The 25,354-nt window shown below is 40.7% G+C and overlaps 1 protein-coding gene across 1 annotated transcript in view; it reads left to right on the forward strand.

Moving 5' to 3' along the window:
* Positions 1 to 291: 291 nt before the first annotated feature.
* Positions 292 to 25,354, forward strand: part of CD109 (CD109 molecule) — a 129,171-nt gene continuing 104,108 nt past the window's right edge. Inside the window, exons 1-3 of the mRNA XM_026507073.4 lie at positions 292 to 535; positions 1,637 to 1,809; positions 22,175 to 22,203. Of these exons, the coding sequence (XP_026362858.2) occupies positions 462 to 535; positions 1,637 to 1,809; positions 22,175 to 22,203 (276 nt within the window). The 5' untranslated portion in view covers positions 292 to 461. The remainder of the gene's footprint in view (positions 536 to 1,636; positions 1,810 to 22,174; positions 22,204 to 25,354) is intronic.

Consider the following 25,354-nt stretch of genomic DNA (forward strand, 5'->3'; position numbering starts at 1 on the left):
AATGATTGATTTTTTTCCACTTCGCATAGCTGCTCTGAATTTCTCCTCACAAGGATGGGCCTGTTTATTCACTCTGGGCATCGCTGGTAGAGCGCTAGTGTAAACAGCCCGAGGAACGCGGTGGGCTGGGGAAGTGGGCGCCCTGTGTTCTCCGCGGGGAGCAGGGATGCCGGGGCCAGGTTGGGCTGGACCGCATTTAGAGCCCGCTCTCTGACCCCCCCTGGATTTTCGGTGCCGGCCGGAGCAGCGAGAAGCGCCATTGTGATGCCGGTGGGAGGGGTGGAGCCACCAAGTCCTGTCTCAATTTAGACTTCTCACTCCGCTTTTAGGCGCGCCCATTTCAGATTGCTAAACTCCAGAGTCAGGGGAAAAAAAAAGCGGGGAGGAGGTGGAAAGCCACACCCCGCGGCGCCCGCGAATTTCCCCAGGAGCGGACGGTGGCCCAGGCAGACGCGGCCAAGATGCGGGGCTGGGCGTTCCTGACCTCCGCCCACCTCGTGTGCGTGTGGAGCGCGGTGCTGGCCGCGGCCCCCGGGTAGGAGCGCGGGCGCGGGCGCCGGGCGGGCGCGGGGCGGGCGGCCCGGCGGGCGGAGGGGGCGGCGGCTGTGCGGCCGCGGCTGGGAACCCGCCGCGCGGCGCACTCCCCAGCCGGGCACCGGCCTGGAGGCTAGACCGTCTGTCGCTGCCGCTGGGTTCTCCGTGGGACAGTTACTTTCTCCGCCGGTGGAAGTTGTTGAAGCGTCTTTCTGGCCGCAACGGCTTTCTAGAGAGTCGTTTTAGTTTTAGTACACGTTGCCTCTGCTTTTCCCTCAACATTTTTTTTTCTCCCAAAGAGCGTGCCTTCTTTTCTCCAAGGCGTGTGATGTATTTTTTCCCCAAACTAGGTCTCTCAGCTTCGCCGTTGGCAAGGTGTGGCTGAGGTGAAGTGGTTCGGGTGCAGACACTGTAGGAAGATAACTAATGAGACACCCACATGAATGGAAAGTGCCCCACTCCTACGGGTTTTTGCAGCCAAGCCTTTACCCTTGACTTGGGCCGAGAAAGTGCTGCTTTGCTGACTTTCATGCGCTGCTCCACCTGGACATTTTACCACTGGGCGTTTCATTTCCCATGGTATATTTCAACCAGTGGTATTTGTTAGATGATGTTTTCTGGGGCAGATGCCCATGGGTGAAGGTTTGAATAAAAACCGCAAAATGCGTGTGTGTGTGTGTGTGTGTGTGTGTGTGTGTGTGTTTAAGCCAAGAAAAAAATCACGCTGGGATGAGGTTGTCTGTAAAGGAGAAGTTTAGAGGCTTGTACGTTGCCAATTACTTTTGCACGCCCCAGTGTAAGCCATTTACACTGAGGCTTATCGTGTGCTGTTTGTGGTTTATAAAATGGAAATAATAACACATGCTCTCCTCTAGTGGTGCACGAATTACTGCATTAAGATTGATTTATGGGAATTCTTGTTTCAATAGCGTTTCAGTGCAGTTGCTAAATGGAGCAGTGGGGCAATATTAGAATAATTGAAACAATTGCAAATGGCACAGTATGGAGAGTGTATCTCACTATCTATGAAATTTGGGGATCGGAAAGGAATGGAGATGTAAAGATAAGAAACTGTGTTTTTCTCTTCTCGGGAACTCTTTAGGCCTAGGTTTCTGGTGACAGCCCCAGGGATCGTCAGGCCTGGAGGAAATGTGACTGTTGGGGTGGAGCTTCTGGAACACAGCCCCTCCCAGGTCACTGTGAAGGCGGAGTTGGTCAAGATGGCAGCCAACCTCACTGTCTCTGTCCTGGAAGCGGAAGGAGTCTTTGAAAAAGGTAAGATAAACAGCACGAAGTCTTACCCTTCTGTAGTAATAACTAGAATATGTTAATAAAGCCATGTGTTAGGTAGGGTAACAGAAACACCTGAGTGCAGTGTTTTATGTAGTACACTTTTAATTTTTGTTCACATAGAGTCCAAAATGGTGTTCCCAGTGGCCTCCCAAGTGGAGATTCAGAGGCCCAGGTTCCTTCCACTTTGTGGCTCCCTCACCATCAACATGTGGCTTCCAAGTCTGAAGGGGAAGAGCATGGAGTTTCTCATGTGGGAGGTTTCTATGGGATAGGTCTAGTAGTGGCTCATATCACTTCTGCTCCTCTTCTGATGGCCACATTTAGCTGCAAAGGAGGCTGGGAAATGTAGGCCAGTGACTGCCGAGAGGGGGAGATGGGCAAGGTCAACAGTCTGAGGCAGAACTATATTTATATATAGTTTACATAAACCATATGTAACCATGTTTTTTTATATTTATTGAGTGCTAAGGATTTTACTAAGTAGGCCTGTGGAAAGGAAAAGAGCTACACAGTGTTAAAGTTCAGTTTTATGGAATATTTCTTAATTTTTAAAGTACAGGAAGAAAAGGATATAAATGTGGGAGTCATTTATAAAAGAACCCATCTCTCTTAAATTTGGATTCTAATCTGGTTTAGGATTAAATTGGATCGATGAATATCTTCTTTTTTAATATGAAGGGAAAAATAATTTTAGGGGTAAATACTTAAGCTTTTTTTCCATTAAAATGAACATTTATTGTATTTTTTTTTCTAACTGCAAAAGTAGTATATACTTGGTGCTTACATCCTGGAAGTAAAGGAAATAAACCAAGATGACCCATAATTCCACCACCTAACTATGAACACAGTTAACTAGAAGCTTGTTTAGATGTTTAGTCAGAGGGCAGAGATTGAGGCATAAATGCCTATAATGTTAAGAGTTATCTGAAAAAATTAATTTAAGAACACATAATGAAGGGTGGAAGGGATTCCACAATAGTTCACTTTATAAATGTTTATCCTCTACCAACATAGAGAAATTAACACCATCATGAAAGGAGATAAAATCAGTTTATCTATATCTGTGGTTTTTTTCCTCCACTGGAGGTTGACTGACTAGGGGGGTAAGTTTGGGGTAGAAGTCAGGAAGAGGTGTTGTGTATGGGGGCCAAGCCACTTTGTCTTTCATAGGAGTTCTGTCAGGAAAATGCAAGGCCTTGTTTCCCTGGAGAGGAAATACAGATTAGTGCTTCAAATCTGAGATTGTCTTAGCACCAGTTGTATGATCTTATGTGGTTGTGTAACTGTTCTGAGCCTCAATTTCCTCACCTGTAAAATGGGGATAATGAAACTTACTTTCCAGAGCAGGTATAAAGTGAAAGTTAGTATCCAGCACCTATGAGGAACTCAACACCAGCTCTTAATATTATAAGTAGTAATACTGAAGAAGAAGATGCAGGATGCATAATTTCCTTTTATATGAGGGTAGACTTCTGCTTTTGTTATTGAACTATTATTTCTGAAAATGAATGACCTAGTCTTATGATAATGGCTAAAGAAAATATTGAAATACTAAGTCAGAGCAGACAATACTTAATGTAGTTCCACATTCATTATTTATTCACTAGGCATTATCATTTTGGCTCTACTAGTGTGGCAGTTTTACTGCAATGTAGAGGTCCTGAATAACGTGGATGATTTTGATAAATATTTGGGCTTTGCTCAGATGTTTGTATACTCTCATGTTAGAATTTCTACTGCATTATCTTTCCTGCAATCTCCTTTATCAGTCTCTTTTCTTTTTTCTGCAAATAGTACCAACACTGCAGTGGAGGTGGGGGGGCTGTGGCTCATTTTAAAACTTTTTTCTTAGATTTTTCTTTTGGGAAGAGAGTTGGTTGTATGTCTCTGGGAAGGCTAAAGTGCTCGAGACTGGGTCAGATAACACTATCCTGAGAGCAGAATGAATCTTTGAAAAAGAGGAAGAGAAAATGTACTTCTTTCAGGGGCTGTTTTTTGACTCTATTGACATATAGTGTCATTGAAAATGCCATGGCTAAGAGCACTCTCTCTCTTTCAAAGGAGAATGTTACTCTGTTATCAGAGGCTGTGAGTCATTGTTCTCAAAGCAGATGCTTCATGTAACGTTAGGACTGAAGGACCAAGACATTTAAAAAAAAATCTGACTTCTCCAGTTGCAGCAGTATGTAGACAAATGAGCATTCTAAATCAATGGATCTTCTAAATTCAGAGATTCTCCCAGGTTTCATTTTTATCTCCCTTGCCACATAAACACAAATACATTTTAAGTCTGATTTATTCATTACTTTTTTATGGGGGCTTCCAAGAAAAGGTTGGTTCTAATAAAGATTCATCTTCCAGCAAAGCTGGGTATAGAGGGGTATTATTTCTGAGTGGCTGTTTCTAACGGTCCGGGTCTTTTTAGAAGCTGAGCAGTGTTTCACCGTAACCAGAATGCATTGGTAGCTTAATTTGTGTCAGAAATGGTTATAGGGGCGCCTGGGCGGCTCAGTTGTTAAGCGTCTGCCTTCGGCTCAGGGCGCGATCCCGGCGGTCTGGGATTGAGCCCCCCACATCAGGCTCCTCTGCTGGGAGCCTGCTTCTTCCTCTCCCACTCCCCCTGCTTGTGTTCCCTCTCTCACTGGCTGTCTCTCTCTCTGTCAAATAAATAAATAAAATCTTTAAAAAAAAAAAAAAGAAATGGTTATAGCAAAAGGATTCAAATTGCAGAATATACTTTAAAAAAGGGATGGGAGAAATTGGAGAAGGGGATTAAGAGTACACTTATCTTGATGAGCACTGAGTAATGTATGGAAATGCTGAATCACTATATTGTACACCTGAAACTAGTATAACACTATTTATTAACCACACCGGAATTAAAATAAAAAAAAAATGGAAAAATATAAATAAATTAAAAAAAAGAAAAAAGACAGAAACGTATGGCATGTCCTCAAGGAAGAGTTCATTTATTTGTTTGACAGATATAGGGAAGATTTTATTTACATTTCCATCCTTGACGCCAGCAGCACTGATTACATTATAGTTAATTCATTTTTAAATATATGAAGTCCCCATTTATTGGGGATCAGTTATGAGGTTTTTGGGGTGAACAGTAGCCCTTTAGAAAAACTGTTTCTACTAAACTTTGTGGCATTCTTTAAAGGTATATTAATGCCTCTTCAGTGGTGAGATTCAGACACTGAAGTGTGCTTGCCATTACCACCACTAACCCCACCACCACCACCACCATCACCCTCATTGCCACCATCACCATCATCACCCATACCATCATCCCCTTTATAGTGAATAGAGCTAGGTCCATAGTCTTCTGTTGTATAAAATAGTTAAGTGGTCATAATTGACAAAACATGTTAAAAGTTCAGCAGGTAGTAATTACCAGAGGTAAGAAGATGGAGTCGCTTTTGGCATTTGAAATCAAATCAGACTGCATGTTGGGTAGAGGGTGAGTCTGTCCCCTTATTTCTTCCCTTCTTGGTTTTTATCTTTTCCATTAGTGAGATGTCACCCTGGAGTTCCATGCTAGATCAAAGAAAAAAAGTTTAAGAACGTTTGAATTCATGGGTCACAAGTGAGAACTATCTTCTCATCTGTGAAGGCATATGGAATGATTGAATTATTTTTGACGTCCTTGATATCATTATTATTATTTTTTTAAAAGATTTTATTTTTTTATTCGACAGAGATAGAGACAGCCAGCGAGAGAGGGAACACAAGCAGGGGGAGTAGGAGAGGAAGAAGCAGGCTCATAGCGGAGGAGCCTGATGTGGGGCTCGATCCCACAACGCCGGGATCACGCCCTGAGCCGAAGGCAGACGCTTAACCACTGTGCCACCCAGGCGCCCCTGATATCATTATTTCTGCTTTATTCCCCTCCTCTTTCTATAATTTGAAATGTTCATGTATAAACTTTCAGTGTTTCTCTTGAGTGAGATTTGCCTCAAATAATAATGAATGCACCCTTTCCCCTCATTAATGAATTCATTGTGGCTGGTTCACATAAACCTGATTGAAGAAAAAACCAAGGGGGTGCCTGGGTGGCTCAGTCAGTTAAGCATCTGCTTTTGGCTCGCGTCCTGGGATCCAGTCCCACATTGGGCTCCCTTCTAGCAGGGAGCCTGCTTCTCCCTCTGCCTGCCACTCTCCCTGCTTGTATTCTCTCTCCACCACCCCCGACAAATAAATAAATAAAGTTAAAAAAAAAAAAAGAAAGAAAGGGAAAAAACCAAAACAAAATGTTAGCTGAAGCCGTGAGTGCTCTGCGGGGCAGGCATCTCGTGGTGAGTGCCTGCTGGTTGGGATACATTTATTTATTAATACATTTATTTAATACATTTATTAATACAGTAAATACATTTATTTGTTTATTGTGCCAAGCCGACTTCCATCTTCCCACTGAGGTATTGGCATGAGATGTACTCTATGAGTGTATCTGTATCCTTTAATAATTGCTTTTTCCTTTTGCTTTAAAATGTTGAAGCGTTAATGGGGTGTTTACTTTCTATTTTTTAAGAGTGAAAAATTCTTCTTCGTCCTTTATTGTCTTTCTGTCTTTCTCACATTGATGAAGGGGTATTTTATTTTCCATCTTAATCCAGTAAGGGTGGGAAATCAGTGTTTCTTAAGTCTGAGCTATTAGCTGAAAAACTTAAAAAAAAAAAATCACCCGATTCAGTTTGGATGGCTTTCTGGTGGAAACAAAGCTCCTGAACATATATTTCATGGCTTGTAGATCAAAATCAGTCCCATGGTTTTTATGAGAGTAGATTAATTAGTGTAGCGTGTGGGCGGGTCTCCCAGGGCAGGTTTTCACAGGCAGCTTTGCCAGTAGAACTCAGTCTGAGCTTGTAGTTAATGAGAATTATTTTTAAAGGGTGTGGACTCTTCATTCACATGTCTTTGCTATTGTGCGTGAGATACACACACACACACACACACACACACACACACAAGTAGGTGGGGCCGGAAGATAAAGGACCATAGTGTAATCGTGATGTGGTTGGGCTCTGAAGCCAGGCTACCTGATTGTCCTTCCGTTAGTGGTTGTGTGACTGTGGGCAGTCATGATCTCACCAGGCTTCAGTTTTATTATCTGGAGAATAGTGGTTCCTGCCTTATGCAATTACATGGTTGTTGTGAAGATTAAGCGAGGTAACATGTTTAAAGCACTTAACACATAGGAATTATTCAGGAAAATGGTAGCTGTTGTTATTAGAAAAGAATAGCAACAATCATGACGGAGGCAATTATTAATCATCAGTTGGGGTGATCGTGTACTGGGAACTCTATAAAAGGCACATCACTAGGAGGGGCTGGGAGGGGATTTAACATATTAAATACTGAGTTTCCTTATTGTGCCAGGGACTTAATGCACAATTCTTTTTTTTTTTTTTAAAGATTTTATTTATTTATTTGACAGAGACAGCCAGCGAGAGAGGGAACACAAGCAGGGGGAGTGGGAGAGGAAGAAGCAGGCTCCTAGTGGAAGAGCCTGATGTGGGGCTCGATCCCAGAACGCTGGGATCACGCCCTGAGCCGAAGACAGACGCTTAACGACTGTGCCACCCAGGCGCCCCTTAATGTGCAATTCTTAACTTCAGTAACCTTGTGAGGAAGGCGCTATTATCTTCATTTTAGAGATGAAGAAACTGAGGCTAAGAGAGGAAAAAATAATAATTTTCCAGAGTTAACGAGGTAAAGAGTGAAGTTGGTTCTATTGGTTCTGAATTTGCAGGTTGAGACTGACTGGAAGAGCATGACATAGTTTTCTGTTTGTCTTACTTTGGGATATTGATACAATGTTGTATTGGTCATCTTCCTCTAAAATTATTGTCATGTTTGATTGTGGTGATTTAGTCCTGGACCTAATGAAATCGAATCTGGAGCTGAAGAATCACAGTGCAGTGCTAGCTCTCCCCATAATTTTCTTGGAGTCTTAAGGATTTTGGATCTGGATGGGACCTCAGAGATAAGCCAATTCAGTCGCCTAATTTATGGCTGAGGAGACTGAGGCCTGGTGTTTGATGATTTGCCCAAGGTGAAATCACTTACTGGTAGCAGAGCTGAAAACCTCACACGTCCCCAGATTTGCAGTCCAGTGCTGTTTCCATTATACTCTAGGAAACTTTCCTAACATATGGAGAACTGTGTGTTAAGACCTAGGATATATTTGCAAATGTTGATTTTTCTGATATGGAAGAAAATAAGGCTAACTAAGGAGTTTTAAAATGCTTACCTGCATATTTGTGCAAGTTTCTTATTTCAGCTCAAGGTGGAGTTGCTCTTTATGGACTAATGGTTCTTCATGGGGCGTGGGTGGGGCCAGGAGCCTCATAGGTCTTTCTAACACTAAATTCTTTTGCTGGGTTTCTCACTGTGTGAGTTGTGCTGATTAAAAGCACAGACTCAGGGTGCCTGGCTGGCTCAGTCAGGAAGCATGTGACTCTTGATCTCAGGGTTGTGAGTTCGAGCCCCACATTGAGTGTAGAGATTACCTAAAAATAAAATCTTCAATAAAGTGCAGACTCGTGGCCACCCCTTCAAGACATGGGTAAGATCTAGGAATCTACACTTTATTTCAGGCAGTCATCACAAGTGATTCTTAACCACATTAAAATGAGAACAACTACTCTTTACTATCTCATGAATGGCTCCTGACCGAGTGCTGGAAAGCCTGAGAGTGAGAGGCGTGCCTTTGCAAGTCTATGATGATTCATGGCAGCTGAGAGAAGTCCCCTCCCAGACTTCTGTATTTGCTTTCAAGCAGCCCCCAATCCTAAGCGTGGTTGTTCATTTTAAGCGATGGATAATCGTATTTTGGGGTTTGATTATGAATCAGTGATTGAGTGAAGCTGAAAATGAACATACTGATTCTTTAAACTCCAAGTTAAACATGTGCTGCTCCTTTTCTAACACGAAATGAGTCACTGGGACGGTGACTCACTGAGGGGTTGTGGTGGAAATAGAAATCAGATCCTGCAAGAATTTGGGCTGGGTTACTGTTTGATCCTTTTTGTTGTTAAGAGGGCTTTACAATGCTGAAACTAGTTGTTTGCCCAATGACATTTTCCTCATTAATTTATTATTTCTTGATTATTTGTTGTATGTGATTGTGGATGAATGGGGACAGGTGGGGAATAAAAGGAAGAAAGGATTAGAAAAGGCTCAGAGATTCCAGAAGGATAACATATAAGATTTAGAGTGCAGAAGGCTGAAGAGTTTTTGCTTTTTGTTTGTATAAAAAATTCAGTGTGGTTTGTAAATAGCGTTTCTTGTGTGTGACCCTGTGCCTGGTGCTGTTACCTTTTACATCCAGAGCTATACAAATGTCCACTCATACGTGTTCCACTCCTGCTGATATATTTGGCATTTAGTGGGAACAGTTATTTCACATACTAGGGGAGGGGAGGGTGTGCTGGAGGAAAGAGCTGATGGCTGGGAGTGGCAGCCATGGAGGGGATAGAGGTTTGTGTGTCTGTTTTCTGAAAAGATGCTACATTTTGCTTTAGATGTAAGTTTGGGGAGACATCCAGGTGGAGATGTACAGCAGATAATTTTGAAAATGTAGCTAGGGAGAGAGTTTAAGGCATTGTTTACACAGAGGCAGACAATACTCGAAGTCTTGGTGGGAATGCAGGAGATGTGCAAGAGAGACAAAGCTTATGGAGCAAGACGGTTGACAGAAGCTTGGATGAAGGAAAAGAAATCAATGAAATGGACAAAAGATGAGCAGCCAGAGACAGGGGTAGATTGAAGATGGTGAGATGTTTCAGAAGCCAAGGGAAGAAAGTTACAAGAAGGAAAGTTTTGGTAGTACTCAGTGTCCCAGAGGGTCAGAGAAGAGAAGATGAAGACAGAGAAAAGGACATTGGTGATCCTTAAGTGAATGGTTTTAAGTTGAATGTTGGGAGCAAAAGCCAAGTTTTAAGTAATAAATGGGTAGTGAGAATACATAAGGGTGTAGACTACTCTTTACTGAAGTTTGACAGTTGAAAGGAGAGAGGTAGATGTTCTCTTAAAATGCCCAGTAGAGAGGTGAAAGTGGTTGATGCAAAAGGAAGGGGTAGATAATTCATGGATAAGAAGTGGTGGGATCCAGATTAGGAGCATAGGTAAGTGGATTAATCCTTAAAAAAAAAAAAAGTGTACTTTTTGTTTTGATGCAAGAAAGAGATTGAAGAGAATGAATAAGGAAAGAAATATTTTGAGGTATAAACTTGAGATAAAGAATAAAATTGGAATACAGTTTAAGGGAAACTTTGCAATAGTTATTTACCTGCCTCTAAAATGTACATGTCTGATCATCTCTTTATAGGGAGTGGGGATATATATTACAAGTAGTGGTCCATTGGAGAGAGAAACACAGAATTGGAGATATTCCCTGGTGGTGTCCAAATGGGTCCCTGCTGGATTGTGGAATGTTGGAATGCAAGGGCCGATACTTGTATTGGGATCAAGGGAAGGAACACAGGAGAATAGAGAAGGGAAAGCGGTATTTATGTGGTAGTATGCTTCACTTGAAGCCCAAAGGCATTGGGTGGGTATTTTATTATTGCCATGAGATTGTCAGTGTGAGTAAGAAGTGGAATTGTAATTTATTATCTCTTGGTCTGGGCTAAGATGATCATCAGACCAAAGGTGCAATGACAGAACTTGAGAAGAAGGAAATTATAGTGGGTTCTGGTCTGGCTTTGTCTCTTCTGTTCTTCATTTCTCTTAGGAAGATTCCATGACTTGACTTTCTTCCCTTGCCAGGGTGAGGGTAAAATTGGCCAAAGAAAATTTGGTGGAGGGAGTTGGGTGGGGAGTAGTGGGAAGGTCCCTGGGTCTTTAGTTTTGAAGAAATGACTCCTGAATTAATCTAAAAACCAGAATGGTAAAGAGCTTAGAAATAAACAGGGAATTACATTCTCTTAAGAGTACTTGGTAGCTTCCTTTTGGTAGGGCAATGTTGGGAATTTATATTTATGAAAATGAAGCTGGTAGAAATGATTTAGTATTATAAATTTAAATTTCACTGAAATCTTGTTAAATCTTCTCATAAATATAGTTGAGACAGGCCATTACTATTTTGAGAATTCCCAATATTTATTAGGCATCACATTGTATATGGCACAGTATTGGGTGGTGCAAATGTTTGGCTCCTCACAGGGATGCAAAGTAGGTTTCATTTCATGTGCCATCTCAAGTTGATGGTAGAGGCTGCTTGGAGTGTGTGTTGGTGGTGTCAAGGTCAAGTCTGGGTTCACCAGAATAGAGAGTAGATGGATTCGCTGTGTCTTCCCTGCGCATGGGAATGGGGAGTGTGGTCTGAATGCTACAAAGGAGCCTGTTGGGTTGAAGACTTCTTCAACTTCTACAGGGCTGCATGGGGGCTTGAGGTAATCACAGCATGATGAGAGAGAAAAGGTCGAAGAGTGGGTGTGTTCAAATACTACCATGAGAACGCACTAAGCTACAGAGGAGGGGCAGGGAGGGAACATGAGATTTTGTTTGGACTAATATTTTGAAAGTAATAGCCAGGTCTGATCTGTGCGGTTTGGGAGGCACAGTGGGTCAGACTGGGGGCTCTAGAACCACATTGGTGTCGAACCCTTAGCGCTATCTCTTACTACTGAAGTGTCCTTGGGCAAGTCACTTCATTTCATCTAATCTCAGTTTCTTCATTTGTATGATGGCAATAATAATAATAATAATAGTACCTACCTTAGAGCGTCGGTCTGAGTATTAAATGAGACAGTGCTTCAGAGCTGCTCTGTGCAGTCTGGTAGCCATGAGCCACCTGTGGGTTTTGAGTGCTTGAAATGTGGCTTGTACAAATGGAGATGGGCTGCAAGTAAAAAATACACACTGGATTTTGAATACTTAATACCAAAAAATGCAACAAAGCTGAACTCTTTTTAAACTTGTAAATTTTTAATATTGATTACACCTTCAAGGGTAATGTTTTGGGTATATTGGATTAAATAAACTATGTTATTCAAATTAATTTTATCCATTTCTTTTCCTTTTTTTTCTTGGTGTACTGCTTTAGAACATTTATCATATTGTCTGGCACGTAGTAAGCACTGGGGAATGTCAGCTGTGTCGTCCGTAGCATTTCTGAGTGACACGTGTTATTACTGATGCCGCCCTGTGAGCTCCAGCTGTGGCATCAGACCAGATCTCCATTGATGGCAGTTTGAATGTGACTCAAGCAGGCCTTCAACCTTATTCCTTATCCTTTGAGAAAGGAGGAGATCTCTCTAAAAAGAGCACCATACCATAGGGGACAGTAAACTTTTCCTATAAAAGGCCAGATGGTAAACATGGTAGGTTCTGCTGCCTTATGGTTTTTGTTGTTTGTCTTTGTAGCAGCGAGGTAGCTATAGAGACAGTGCATAGTCAATGAGTGTGCTCATGGAACTTTCTGGGCCCTGAATTTGGAGTTCATATAATTTTCATGTGTCATGAAATATTATTCTTTTTCTTTTCCCAGCTATATAAAAATGCAAAACCATTTTTAGCTCACAAACTGTAAGAAAGTAGGTGGGGCTCTCTTTGGCCTGTGGGCCATAAATTGCCAACCCTGCCATCATAAGTGCCCTGGACATTCAGTAGCCCAGAGCCTTGTTTGACTCTTGGTTTTTCACATGTATTGAACCTAACGTTTAGTTTATGCTGTACCATTGTATTTATTTTAGTTTTAGCGGGTTTTGTTTGACCTATTGATGCTCAGTGGTTTAAATGAAACAAAATGTTATTTATGAAACTCATGTTTATTGAGGTGTTTGTAAATAAGGAGAGGCAGGAGAGAAAAAAAATTAAAGGCGTGTGTAAGGGACCAAAGGAGGTAATTTTGCTTTGTTTTACTTGAAATGCCTGTCTTTTCTGTATAGGTTAAATGCACTGAAGAGTTACTTAGCTTTAAAGTGACATTAAACTGTGAAGCAGAAGCATATTTTAAGGTTTTGTCTTCCACAGATTTGTAGTGGAAAACCCCATTTCTCACTTTGTCTATCTGTGATCAAAGAAAATGCTGAGTAATGAGAGAATAGTTAGTAACTTGGTAAGGAGGTCCAAGTTTTCAGCTAAGAAAGTTATATACTTAAGTTTATATTACTGAACAGCAGAGAGCTACCAAAAATAATTAAGCAGTAAATACTAAGTCAGGCATATAAATATATATGTGTGTCTATGTATTTGCATATATATTTATATACGTACATGCATATACATATATACATATGTATAGTGGAAAAGCTGTTTTGTTTCCCATTGAAAATATTTTTGGATCTGGTGGATTTCCAATTGCCCATCACCCCTTCCCTTCAGCAATTCTCCACTGAGCTATTTGGTGAGCACAGATGTCAGAAGAGGCAGCATATGGCATTATAGAGTGTGTTTAAAAAGCTAAGGGAAGGTTAGTTTTTGTGTATGCTTATTACACAACTTAAAAATAGCTTGACTCTATTTGTAAATCAAACGGTCAGCTCTCAGGCTTGTGCCAAGTGTGAAGTCTTAAAACAAGGTTTCTTTTGAGTGGCTTCGCTGGGAAGGAGAAAGCATCTGAAAGGCTTCTAAGATTGACTTTCTGTGGTTATACACAAAAATGACCTGAGTTTTACAGGCTTATCTACACTAATGGTGAGAAGGACTTTTCGTCACAGAGCGGATCTTTAGTCTCTGATTTAAAGGAGTGCCAGCGTTTCCAGAGTGGTGCCTGTTTCCGCGCATCTAAGTGGAGCAGAAACGGTCATAACAATTTGCAAATGCTGTCTATTTAATCTTCAACCTAGCAACAGCGCAGAAAGACATTACTATTCCTCATCCACATTCCCACCACTCTGCTCCCAGTTTTAGGTTTTGGCTCTGTAAATTATTGCTAGAATGTTCAGACTTTCACATAAGGCTGAGTAAGTGCCTAGGGCATTCCAAGCTGCGTTTGTAAATTTGGAGAGAACACAAGTTGAAAAAATAAGTCAAGTACTTAAAGTTGACCTTTTAATAACGACACATGAGACCAGTGAGTGGGATTTAAATTGGATCTCTGCACATCCTTTGAGCCACTCCCTCAATCTAGCAAGAATTAGGGGTGTGGGGGACATCTCTGCCCTGACGCTCTGGCTTTTGGGTACAGCTTCTCTTTCTGGCTCTGTTTTTCCTGGGTCTATGAACAGACACCGTCATGTGTCAGAGTAGTGAGAGCCAGGCATGCGGTCAACCTCCTCTTCCAATTTTTCTGTAATGAGAAAACCCCTCGAAGGTTTGACCCAAAAGAGCTACATTAAAAAAAAAAAAAGTCCTATGAAATGGGATTTCCTGCACTTCAGATCTGGGTGGCTGGTCTTGAGTTGCTGAAATGCTTGCCCTCCGATTAATCAACCTACTGGATTTATTTGAATTGTACGTTCACAGCTGTTTTTTTACTTTCTCCTTGTTTAGTGTCTCTTAGATAAAAATAAATACCCCCGCCCCAGCCCCCTGCCCCGACACACATACACACACACACACACACACACACACACACACACATACACACACACACACACACAGTCTTTGCCAGTGACAGGAGGTAGACTGTGTGTCAGGCCATGATGGAAAGGAAGCACATTGTTTCCTCCAAGTCACTGGCCTGACAAAATGGTCAACCCTGATGATTTATCCTAAAGTAATGAAAAATAAATACCTCTCCGTAATCGAGGGTACTGGTGTGTTGGGGCTGTGCTTTCTGCAGTTTCATTTTGTCCATTTTCTCCCAGCGAGGGATATTGTGGTGGATGCTGTGCTGTACCACCCAGGTAGAGCCCTTCAGAGAAGGACTGGCTCCCCCCAGCTCCTGGGAGTGCTGCGGCAGACTGCCCTCACAGCCAGCCCCCTGTGGGGATTGCATCTGCTGCAGAGAGTCGCCTGCCTTGCCCGAGGGGCCCCCTCCTTGGGTGAAGGGCCTGCCCTGTCTCCCTGGCTCAGGACAGTTCTCAAGGGTCTTGGCTGCTTCACACCTCTGGAGCCTGCCTGCTGCCTGTCTCCCCCGCCCCCAGTCCTGTCTCCTTCCTTTCCCTTCCCTTCTTCAGGTGCTGATCACAGGAGCACTCCCCACAAAACCCCTGGTTCCCTGGGATCCCAGCTGTAGACAGATGTGGTTATTGTCTAACTTTCCTTTAAAGAGGGATTTTTCAGATCTTGAAATTAACTTCAAATGTATCGAAAGGGTAGTGTGAAGAAGTGGTATGAAAGTCAGGAAATTTTCTAGTTTTTATATCCTTTTCAGAAGTTTTTGTATAACGTGAATTATTTTAAAATTAGTTCTGCTATTGCAGTGCTTATAGCAGAACTCTAGAGTTTGGGAGAAACATGGATGAAGAAGAATCTCTAGGTTCTCTGATGACTGGCATAGAGCCGAGGAGAGGAGTCCTGAGATAATAGAGGTTTTGAACCTCTGGGACAGAGTGGGGCTACTGTGCACAATGAGGCTCTCTAGGCTGGGGAGCTTTTACAATAATCAAGGGTATGTAGAGTAAAAGCACAGAGGTACAGCTGCTGTTCTTGTGCTGAGTGGCAGCACAGGGTGGCAGTTCCCACGAGCCAGGCTGCCTGGGTTAGAATCTTGGCTCTGTTACTTCTTTTGTGTGTGTGACCTTGGGCAAGTCACGTAATGTCTCTGTGACTCTGGTTTCCCATTTGTAAAATAAGGAAAATAATACTTAATAGGATTACGATGCTGATTAGATCAGTTAATATATGTCATGCTTTTATAACTATAAATAGTAGCTATTATTATTTTATTCACCAAATTAAAAAATTGTAGGCGATCAGATCTAGTTGGTTGTTTTATTGCTTCTGAGCAGAAATGTGAGTCTTCTATCCTCTAGACCAACATTATCCAATAGAAGTATGATTCTACCACATATGTAATATAACATTTTCTAGTAACCAAAATAAAAAAGTAAAAAATAGGGGCACCTGGGTGACTCAGTTGGTTAAGCATCTGATTCTTAGTTTTGGCTCAGGTCATCATGATCTCAGGGTCCTGAGATCGAGCCCCAGGATGGGCTCTGCGCTCAGTATAGAGTCTGCTTGTCCCTCTCCCTGTGCACTTGACCCCCCTCCCCCACGCTCGCTCAAGTGTTCTCTCTGGAATAGATAAATAAAATCTTTGGAAAAAAAAGGTAAAAAATAGGGGTGCCTGGCTGGCTTAGTCAGTGGAGCATGTGACTCTTGATCCTGGGGTTGTGGGTTTAAGGCCCATGTTTGGTGTAGAGATTACTTAAAAATAAAATCTTTAAAAAAAAGGTAAAGAAAATCCAGATAAAATTAATTTCAATAATATACTTTATTTAACCCAATAATCATAAATATTACCAGTTCAACATGTATTCACTATGAAATTATTGCTGAGATAGTTTACATTCTTTTTGCTTTTTTAAGTCTTAGAAATATGGAGTGTGTTTTGCATTTGTAGCACATTTCAGTTGCTCATTTCAGTAGCCACTGTGGCTAGAGGCTATTGTTCTGCACTGTGTACCTTTAGAGGTTTGCTAGTTAATCTTTTTATTTCAAGAGTATTCCATTCAACCATTTCTGTGAGTCAACCACCCCAAAACTTAGCAGCTTAAAACAACGGTAGTTCATTATTTCTCACGAGTCTCACCCAGCTTGTACACACAGGACTGGTGATGATTATTGCTTGAATCAATTATTACTGTGATAGTTGTGAAATTTCCTAATTCTATGATTCCTTCTATATTTACTAGTTGGAATTCTGTGGTAAAGAAGAACTTTTTCTTTTCCCTCATTTAGTCATCTATTTAATTATAGAGCAGTATGAGCTCAGGACTCTTACTTTATTCAGTAGGTTATAATCCATAGTTTATTTGAATGTTCAAGTGGTCTGACTATTCCGTTATGTATATCATTATATGTATAATCTTTTATTTATATTATTTATATATATATAATTTATACAGATATATAATGGAAAGATCAGACCATTTGAATATTCAAATAAAGGCTTTTTTTTTTTTTTCAGATTTCTCATATTATCCCTGTCCCTACACATGCACAGCTTCCCCCATTATCAACATCACTAACCAGAATGGTACATTTTTTTTTTTTTTGTAGCAAGAAATAACCCTATACTGACACATCGTAATCAACTAAAGTCCATCGTTTACCCTAGGGTTCACTCTTGGTGTTGTATATTTTGTGGATTTTGGTGAATGTATAATGACATAACCGTTATTATAATACTATACAGAGCATTTTCATTACCCTGAAAACCCTCTATGCTCTGCCTGTTTGTCTCTCCATACCACCTTGCAGCAACCTGATCTTTTTATTGTATCCATAGTTTTGCTTTTTTCCAGAGTGTCATTTATTTGGAATCATACAGTGTGTAGCCTTTTCAGACTGGCTTTTTTCACTTCACAATATACATTTAAGGTTCTTCTAGATGTCTTTTCATGGCTCGATAGCTTATTTCTTTGTAGAGCTGAATGATATTCCATTGTCTGGATGTATCACAGTTTATTATCCATTCACTGACCGAAGGAAACTTGGTCGCTTCCAAGCTTTGGCAATTATGAATAAAGCTGCTATAAATATCTGTGTGCAGATTTTTGTGTGGTCATTAAGTTTTCAGCTCTTTTGAGTAAATACCAAGGAGTGTGGTTGCTGGATTGTATGCTAAAAGTATGGTTTTTTCTTTTTTTTAAAGATTTTATATATTTATTAGAGAGAGAGAAAGAGGGGGAGTGGCAGGCAGGAGAGGGGAACAGGGAGCCCGATGTGGGACTCGATCCCAGGACCCTGAGATCATGACCTGAGCCGAAGGCAGACGCTTAACCCACGGAGCCACCCGGGTGCCCCAGTATGTTTGGTTTTTTAAGAAATTGCCGAACCGTCTTCCCAAGTGGCTGTACCATTTTGCATCGCATACCAGCAGCGTGTGAGAGTTCCTGCTGCCCCACATCCTGGCCAGCATTGGTGTTGTCAGTGACTGATACCAGTGTCCTGGGATCTTATTGTTTAATTTGCATTTCCCTACAACGTTGAGCATCTTTTATTATGCTTATTTGCCATCTCTGTATCTTCTTTGCGGAGTTGTCTGTTAATGACTTTGGCCCATTTTTTAGTAGGCTATTTGTTTCCTTATTGTTTGTAGAGTTTGGATTATAGTCCTTTATCAGATGTGTCTTTTGCAAATATTTTTTCCCAATTTGCAGCTTTTTTTTCTCATTCTCTTGACATTGTCTTTTGTATAGCAGACGTTTTTAATTTTGATGAAGTCCGGCTTATGAATTCTTTTAAAAGATTTTATTTATTTATTTATTTGAAAAAGAGTGAGAGAGAGAGAGCACGAGTGGAGGGGGGAGGGAGAAGCAGACACCCCCCCCCCCCACTGAGCAGGGAATCCACATGGGGCTCAATCCCAGGACCCCATGATCACGACCTGAGCTGAAGGCAGGTGCTTAACCAACTGAGCCACCTAGGGGCCCCTTAATTATTTCTTTAATGGATTGTATCTTTGGTGTTATATCTAAAAAGGCCATGGTCATCTAGGTTTTCTCCTATGTTGTATTCTAGCAGTTTTATAGTTTTGCATTTTATATTTAAGTCTATGATCCATTTTGAGTCAGTTTTTCTGAAGGGGGTTAAATCTGTGTCTAGATTCACTTTTTTGGATGTGGATGTCCATTGTTCCAACATTATTTGTTGAAGAGACAATCTTTTGTTCCATTGCATAGCTTTTGCTCATTTGCCAAAGATTATTCGACCATATTAGTACGGGTCCATTTCTGAGCTCTCTCTTCTGTTCCATTGATCAATTTGTCCATTCTTTTGCCCACATTGCCTTGATTACTGTAGCTTTGCAGTAAGTCTTAGAGTTGGTAGCACCAGCCCTCCAGCTTTGTTCTCCTTTAGTATTGTGATGGTTATTCTGGGTCTTTTGCCTCTCCATATAAACTTTATTTTATTTTTATTTTTTTAAAGATTTTATTTATTTACTTGACAGAGAGAGAGAGACCCAGAGAGAGAGGGAACACAAGCAGGGGGAGTGGGAGAGGAAGAAGCAGGCTCCCAGCGGAGCAGGGAGCTGGATGTGGGGCTCGACCCCAGGACCCTGGGATCATGCCTGGAGCTGAAGGCGATGCTTAATGACTGAGCCACCCAGGCGCCCCTCCATATAAACTTTAGAATCAGTTTGTTGATGTTCATAAAATAACTTTCCGGGATTTTGATTAGGATTGCATTGATGAAGTTGGTAAGAACTGATGTCTTGACAATATTGAGTCTTTCTATCCATGAACATTGAATATGAATGAATATAAATGAATTCACTCATTTAATCCTTCCTTGATTTCATTTATCAGAGTTTTGTAGTTTTTTTATACACATCTGGCACACATTTTGTTAGATTTATACCTAAATATTTCTTTTTGGGGGGACGCTAATGTAAATGGTATTGTTTTCAGTTTCAAATTCCACTTGTTCATTGTTGGTATATTTTTAATTGAGAACACACTGTCTTCACATGCGCTGAGGTATGTGTTAAGATCAGAGCAAATTCTGCTCCATGAGGATATTCTCAATTCCATCTATTCCCCCATATTGAGCTACTTAAGTGTTTCAGTCCAGATATTTTATAGGGTTTGTCTTTTTGTCTGGAGAGTACTATGACTCCCTCAACAAATATTTTTACAACACAGAACTTTTCAAGTAAATTGTCTGTACTTATGGTTCTTTTGAATGTCTCACCAAGTTTAGTTGCTGCAGTATCATAGGGCTTCTCAGTTTCACTTCAGTTCACTATAGAATATGCCTGTTCCATTAAAAAGAAGAACTTAGTGAGGAGACGTTTCTTCCCACAGGTTGAGATATTACCAAAGCATGATTACAATATTTCAAAGTTAAATCTTGTGCAACTTAAACCAATCTCATATCAATATTTTACTAAACCAAAAAGATTCAGGACAAGTGCTACATCAGGCTGTTGGGACAGCAGCATAACCTGGGATGATCCTGGCCAGGATTCACTCTGTGTAAAAGGCCTTTCAGGATCTGGTCCAGCCTCATCTCTACAATCCTCTCCCTGCCAGCTCTTTGCTTCTGTAGACTCATGCTGAGCTCCACTCTTTTGCATTTGCTGCTGCTCTGCCTGGAAACTCCTCCCTTCCTTTCTCATCTGGCTAATTTTTCCTTAATCCTACAATCCTAAACTTCTGGCATCATTTTCTCTAGGAGTCTTCCAATGATCCCTGTGAGGTGGGCTCTGCCCTGTTCTGATTGCAGCCCTTCCATGTTGTGCTGTATCTGTTCAGTTGTTTCTCTTTCTTCACCTTTTCAAGACACTTTCTGTCTGGGGCGCCTGGGTGGCTGAGATGGTTGAGCATCTGCCTTGGGCTCAGGTCATGATCTCCAGGTCCTGAGATTGAGCCCCACATCGGGCTCCCAGCTCAGCAGGGAGTCTGCTTCTCCCTCTGCCTTTCCCCTTGCTTGTGCTCTCTCTGTCCATCTCTCTTTCAAATGAATAAAATCTTTAAAAAAAAAAAAGACACTTTCTGTCCAATGTCCTATTATTTAAGAGTCCTGCTTTTTGCTTCCTGTAGTGACAGTTATTGGACAAACTGATCTGTGCTCAGTGATAAGGGATTTTGATGAATTGCTTATCTGCTGCTGAAAACATATTTGTATTTCACTGAAGCCATTGGGGCAGTGGTCTTCAGGTGGGTATGCACACATTGGGGATTGTGCAAGACCATTTGTAAGGGTGTAGGCAGAAAACGTACTAACTTTTATTTCTATTATTTTTTTGAGCAAAACTAAGAAATTAAGGTTTTCTAATATTTAATATTTTGGTTGAGAATGTGTGTGTGTGTGTGTGTATATACATATATATATACGTATATATATACGTATATATATACGTATATATACGTATATATATATATATATATATATATATATACGTATATATATATGACTTTATAATCTAACTTGACATTGGTGATGTGTACTGATTGACTGAGTGCTCCGTGATGAAAATTGGAAGACCCTGCCGTAGAGGCATGCTGACATCCCCGGCGGATATCTCTTCCAAGTTTGTCGGCGCTACAATGACTTATATTTATCGAGTGCTTCCTACATGCCAGACACTGTTCTGTACACTTTATAGGTATCAACATACTTATTCTTCACAACCACCTTATGAGATTGGTACTATTATTAACATGCTCATTTTATGGATGAAAAAATTGAATGCAGATAATCAGGTAACTTTTTCAAGGATGGGGCTAGTACGTGGTTGATTGAGTGTAGAACTGGTGGTGTCTAAGTCCAGAGGCCACTTATAGAGAGAGGCCCGGCTCCGTAGTGTGCTCTGCTCTGGTGTCGGTCTGTCTTGTTCATTGTGGTAAATACTTCTTAAATATTCACAAGTATTTCTTTTTTTTTTTTTTTTAAGATTTTATTTAATTATTTGACAGAGATAGAGACAGCCAGCGAGAGAGGGAACACAAGCAGGGGGAGTGGGAGAGGAAGAAGCAGGCTCATAGCGGAGGAGCCTGATGTGGGGCTTGATCCCATAACGCCGGGATCACGCCCTGAGCCGAAGGCAGACGCTTAACCGCTGTGCCACCCAGGCGCCCCTTCACAAGTATTTCTTAAATGAAGAAACTGTGAGGGTCCACCGTCACCTTTGAATTCATGTCACTTAAATGGGAACTTTGGATAAGTACTCTTTTATTTTTAACTTGAAACATTTTTTCCCTTGAAGTAATTAGATCTGATGAGAAATTGGCATGAGTTAAATTAGCAGTCCTATGTTTAGAAACTGTACATGAAAAGAAGTCTGCATCACTCTAATACCAGTGAGTCAGTTATGAGTCCCAGCTCAGCCCTGATATGACTAATGCCTTCCTTTTCTTCCTTTATCATGAGGATCTGAGAACATAAGAAATAAACCTCAGCTTCTTTCTCAACATGGATTGAAGTGTCCCTCAAATGTGTAGAACCTTAAAGCAGCAAGAAGAATAGCAGCAACAATGACAACAAAAATGATAATGGAAAAGAGAAGCAGAACTTAAACTAATTTTGGGGGGGACTCACCCACTGACAGCTTTTCAAGTCTGGCTCAGCCTTCCTTAATTCTTTGGCACAAGGTTCTGTAGTAATCTCTCAGGTGTTCTGGGCTTTAATAAAATTGTTTTGTTTTGACCAAATAAGTTTATGATCCTGTAAGCTTATGATTCCTTCTACATCTGAAAGAGTATTAGGAGAGTCTTCGGAGTTGTGTATTTTATCTCATATTCAAATTATGACTCTATTTTCTTCCCTGTTTTGCTTTTAGGCTCTTTCAAGACACTTACTCTTCCATCAGTAAGTATCCATTTAAAAAATTTGGTTTCAGGAATATACATGGCTTTGATCAGTGAAACAAACAAATTAATATTTTGTTGACCTTTATATCAATTTACATTCCTTGTGAGTTTGGCTTGAGTTCAGTTCCACCTTTAGATTAAGAACACTGTTACCTCAGGGAGATTGGTTATTAGCCGTTTCAAACTCATAGCAGAGATTTTCCTCTTGTAAAACAGGGAACTTCACTGAGGGCTGCTGGCTTGGACTGTTGCCACAGACACCTGCATCTGCCTTAAAGAACCTTGCAGTTGACAGTGTGTAATGAACACTCTGTCCTTCAGTTTCTCTGTCCTGGAAAAGTGGAGTGCCATGCTGAGCCATATTGAAGGCTGAGGCATTGGTGATACTGGTCCTGTCTTTGTTTAAACTTTTTTTTTTGTTGTTGTTGTTCATCATTTAATTTTTTGCATTACTTTTGCTATTTTAAAATATTTAAAATATTAAAAATTTATTTATCTTGATTACTGAATTTTTTTTGTGTCCTCCTTAAGTTTTGCATCTGAGGCAAGGGCCTCCCCCACCTCACCCTTGTCCCAGCCCTGGAAAAGGGGGTAAAGAAACTGCCTCTGTTTTATAGGGAAGACTCTGGAGGTGAAGTAAGATGTGAAAGTGCTGTAAACTTTGCTATAGAAGTGGAAAGGGGTTATTATTTTGTTGAGAAAGTCATAAAACCTGATGATTACCTGCTGTTTGTGAACTGATCCTACTTGTCGTAGCTTTGATTTGGGAGTTTGTACTTTTATTATTATGTTTTGTTTTGGAGTGTCACAGTTTGAATGTACCACAGAGAACGGAGTCCAGCGCATCCAACAAGAGATGCCATATGGTATACTTTTCTGATGACTTTGTTAAAAAAACAAAATTCAGCCTAGTAAATTTGAAGATCTAATTGGCTTTATTAAGCAGTTGGGCAGGATCCCATCTAGCAAGTAGAGGGGAGCTCCAGAGTTGTACAATATGGAAGATTTTTGTAGGAAGGAGGGTGGGGCAAGGAAGTTATTAGCAAAAGAAAAGAAAGGATTGTTCCAGGCAAGGTCACCTTCCCTTAGGGGGGGAGGGCAGGGGGTCTTATCCTGCAGATTACCTCATCTTCCTTTGAGGGGGTGGGGATGGAGAGGGCCCATGTGACAGATTACCTCATTGGTGCTTGTCAGAAAGTTCCAGATTGATTGCCTTGAAAGTCCACTCCTGGAGAGGTTGAAACAGCAATTAAGTCTCGGTTTGGTCTTCTTGGGGCAAACTAGTTCGCATGGGGTCTGTGGTTTTCTTTTGAACAACTTTAGCCCTGATACTTTTCATACTTACTGTAGGATCAGCATTACCTGATCAGCCAGCTTCCCCCATTTCCTCCATTACTTATCGGAGGTTATAAAACATATTCAGAAACCACATTCATTTTTGTAGGGAAGGGGTCGTTCCTAGAGAATACAGTGCTCCCAAACAGTAGTTTATAAAAATTATTTATATTCTATAGCTATTGTTTCTTACCTATTATGTTTGTGCTTTCCTTACTAAGAAATATAACTGCTTTTCTACTGTTAAATAGAAAGTAGGGAAAAAGAGGCAAAGCAGATGGAAAAGGGAGGAAAACCCAATCTCAGTGATAATAAAACATTGCATTGTGTTCATGTGCCCTAAAACATTAGATGCTGGCCATATGCTGTTGAAAGAATATTCCAATGAGATGATTAAAATAAATCCCGTGTAATACAATTGTCCTACAGCAGAAGGGGCTGGGATTTAAGTCCATGAACCACAGTTTATTTTTTAAAAGAAATAATTTATTTGAGAGAGAGAGAGATAGTGAGAGCAAGGTGTGGGGGTGGTGAGGAGCAGAGGGAGAGGCAGACTCCCTGCAGAGTAGGGAGCCAGGTGTGGGGCTTGATCCCAGGATCCCGAGATCATGACCTGAGCCAAACAGACGCTTAACCAACTGAGCCGCCCAGGCGCCCCCAGGAACCACAGTTTAAAGTACAACTGTCTGGTTTCATCAGAGAAGCCTGCAGGTGTGCAGAAAGGCTGAATAGAGAAGGCATCAGGCGAGATGAGGGCACCTGGGCTTGTTCCAGTAATGTCAGTTTATTATAAACTGTACTCGTCCAAACTATCATTAAGCTGGAATTTGGCTGTTATGATTCTTTTAAGTCTTACCTATGTGAAATATGAACTCCAACATCCTATATTTGTCTTTAATATTAATGCCATTTCTATTGTTGTAGATATAGCAATTATCTATCGAAAGCTGTACAAGAGATTATATTTAGGACTCAATCCCTTTTCTAGTAAAACAGAAATTTAAAGACTTAGTCATAAAGTGGGAAAATGTGATCATGCTTGGCAAAAATAGAAAGTTCTATATTGTTATGAGTTTTCAGTTAAAGAAGACCCAACTTTCAGAGTGTGCACTTGCATTCTGATGTTTGTAAATGTAATATTTTAAATTGTTTTTTAAGGTTCTCATGAATTTTTGCTGTAAAATATATTTTGACTGCATTGAAACAAATGTGTTTTTAATATCCGATTAGCCCATTGTTTCTACTTTTGATACACTACGATCAGCTTTTAATAAGTAAATAAAAAAATTGATGCTTAATATAAAGATTATTATTATTATTTTTTAAAAGATTTTATTTATTTATTTGACAGAGATAGAGACAGCCAGCGAGAGAGGGAACACAAGCAGGGGGAGTGGGAGAGGAAGAAGCAGGCTCATAGCAGAAGAGCCTGATGTGGGGCTCGATCCCATAATGCTGGGATCAAGCCCTGACCCGAAGGCAGACGCTTAACCACTGTGCCACCCAGGCGTCCCAATATAAAGATTTTTTTTTGCACAAAATGTGCTAGGAGAGATTTCTTTTATTCTTTCTGTAAATAAGTCCAACTTAAAATGAAGGGGTGGCTTTTAAAGTTAGAAATGTTTTTAAAGTTTATTTTATGCATAATTAATATTTTAAAAAATATTTTAAATAGAAACTGTCATCTTAAATTCCTCAATTTTATTTTGAAAATTATTTGAAATCTCTACTACTCTAACTAGCATTAGTAATGAAATAGAGTAGGATAAATACTATTGTGTTGTCTCAGTTTCCTTGACAGTTGATCTTTTAGA

Source organism: Ursus arctos, unplaced genomic scaffold (genome assembly GCF_023065955.2).
Source record: "Ursus arctos isolate Adak ecotype North America unplaced genomic scaffold, UrsArc2.0 scaffold_29, whole genome shotgun sequence".
NCBI classification, from domain to species: domain Eukaryota; kingdom Metazoa; phylum Chordata; class Mammalia; order Carnivora; family Ursidae; genus Ursus; species Ursus arctos.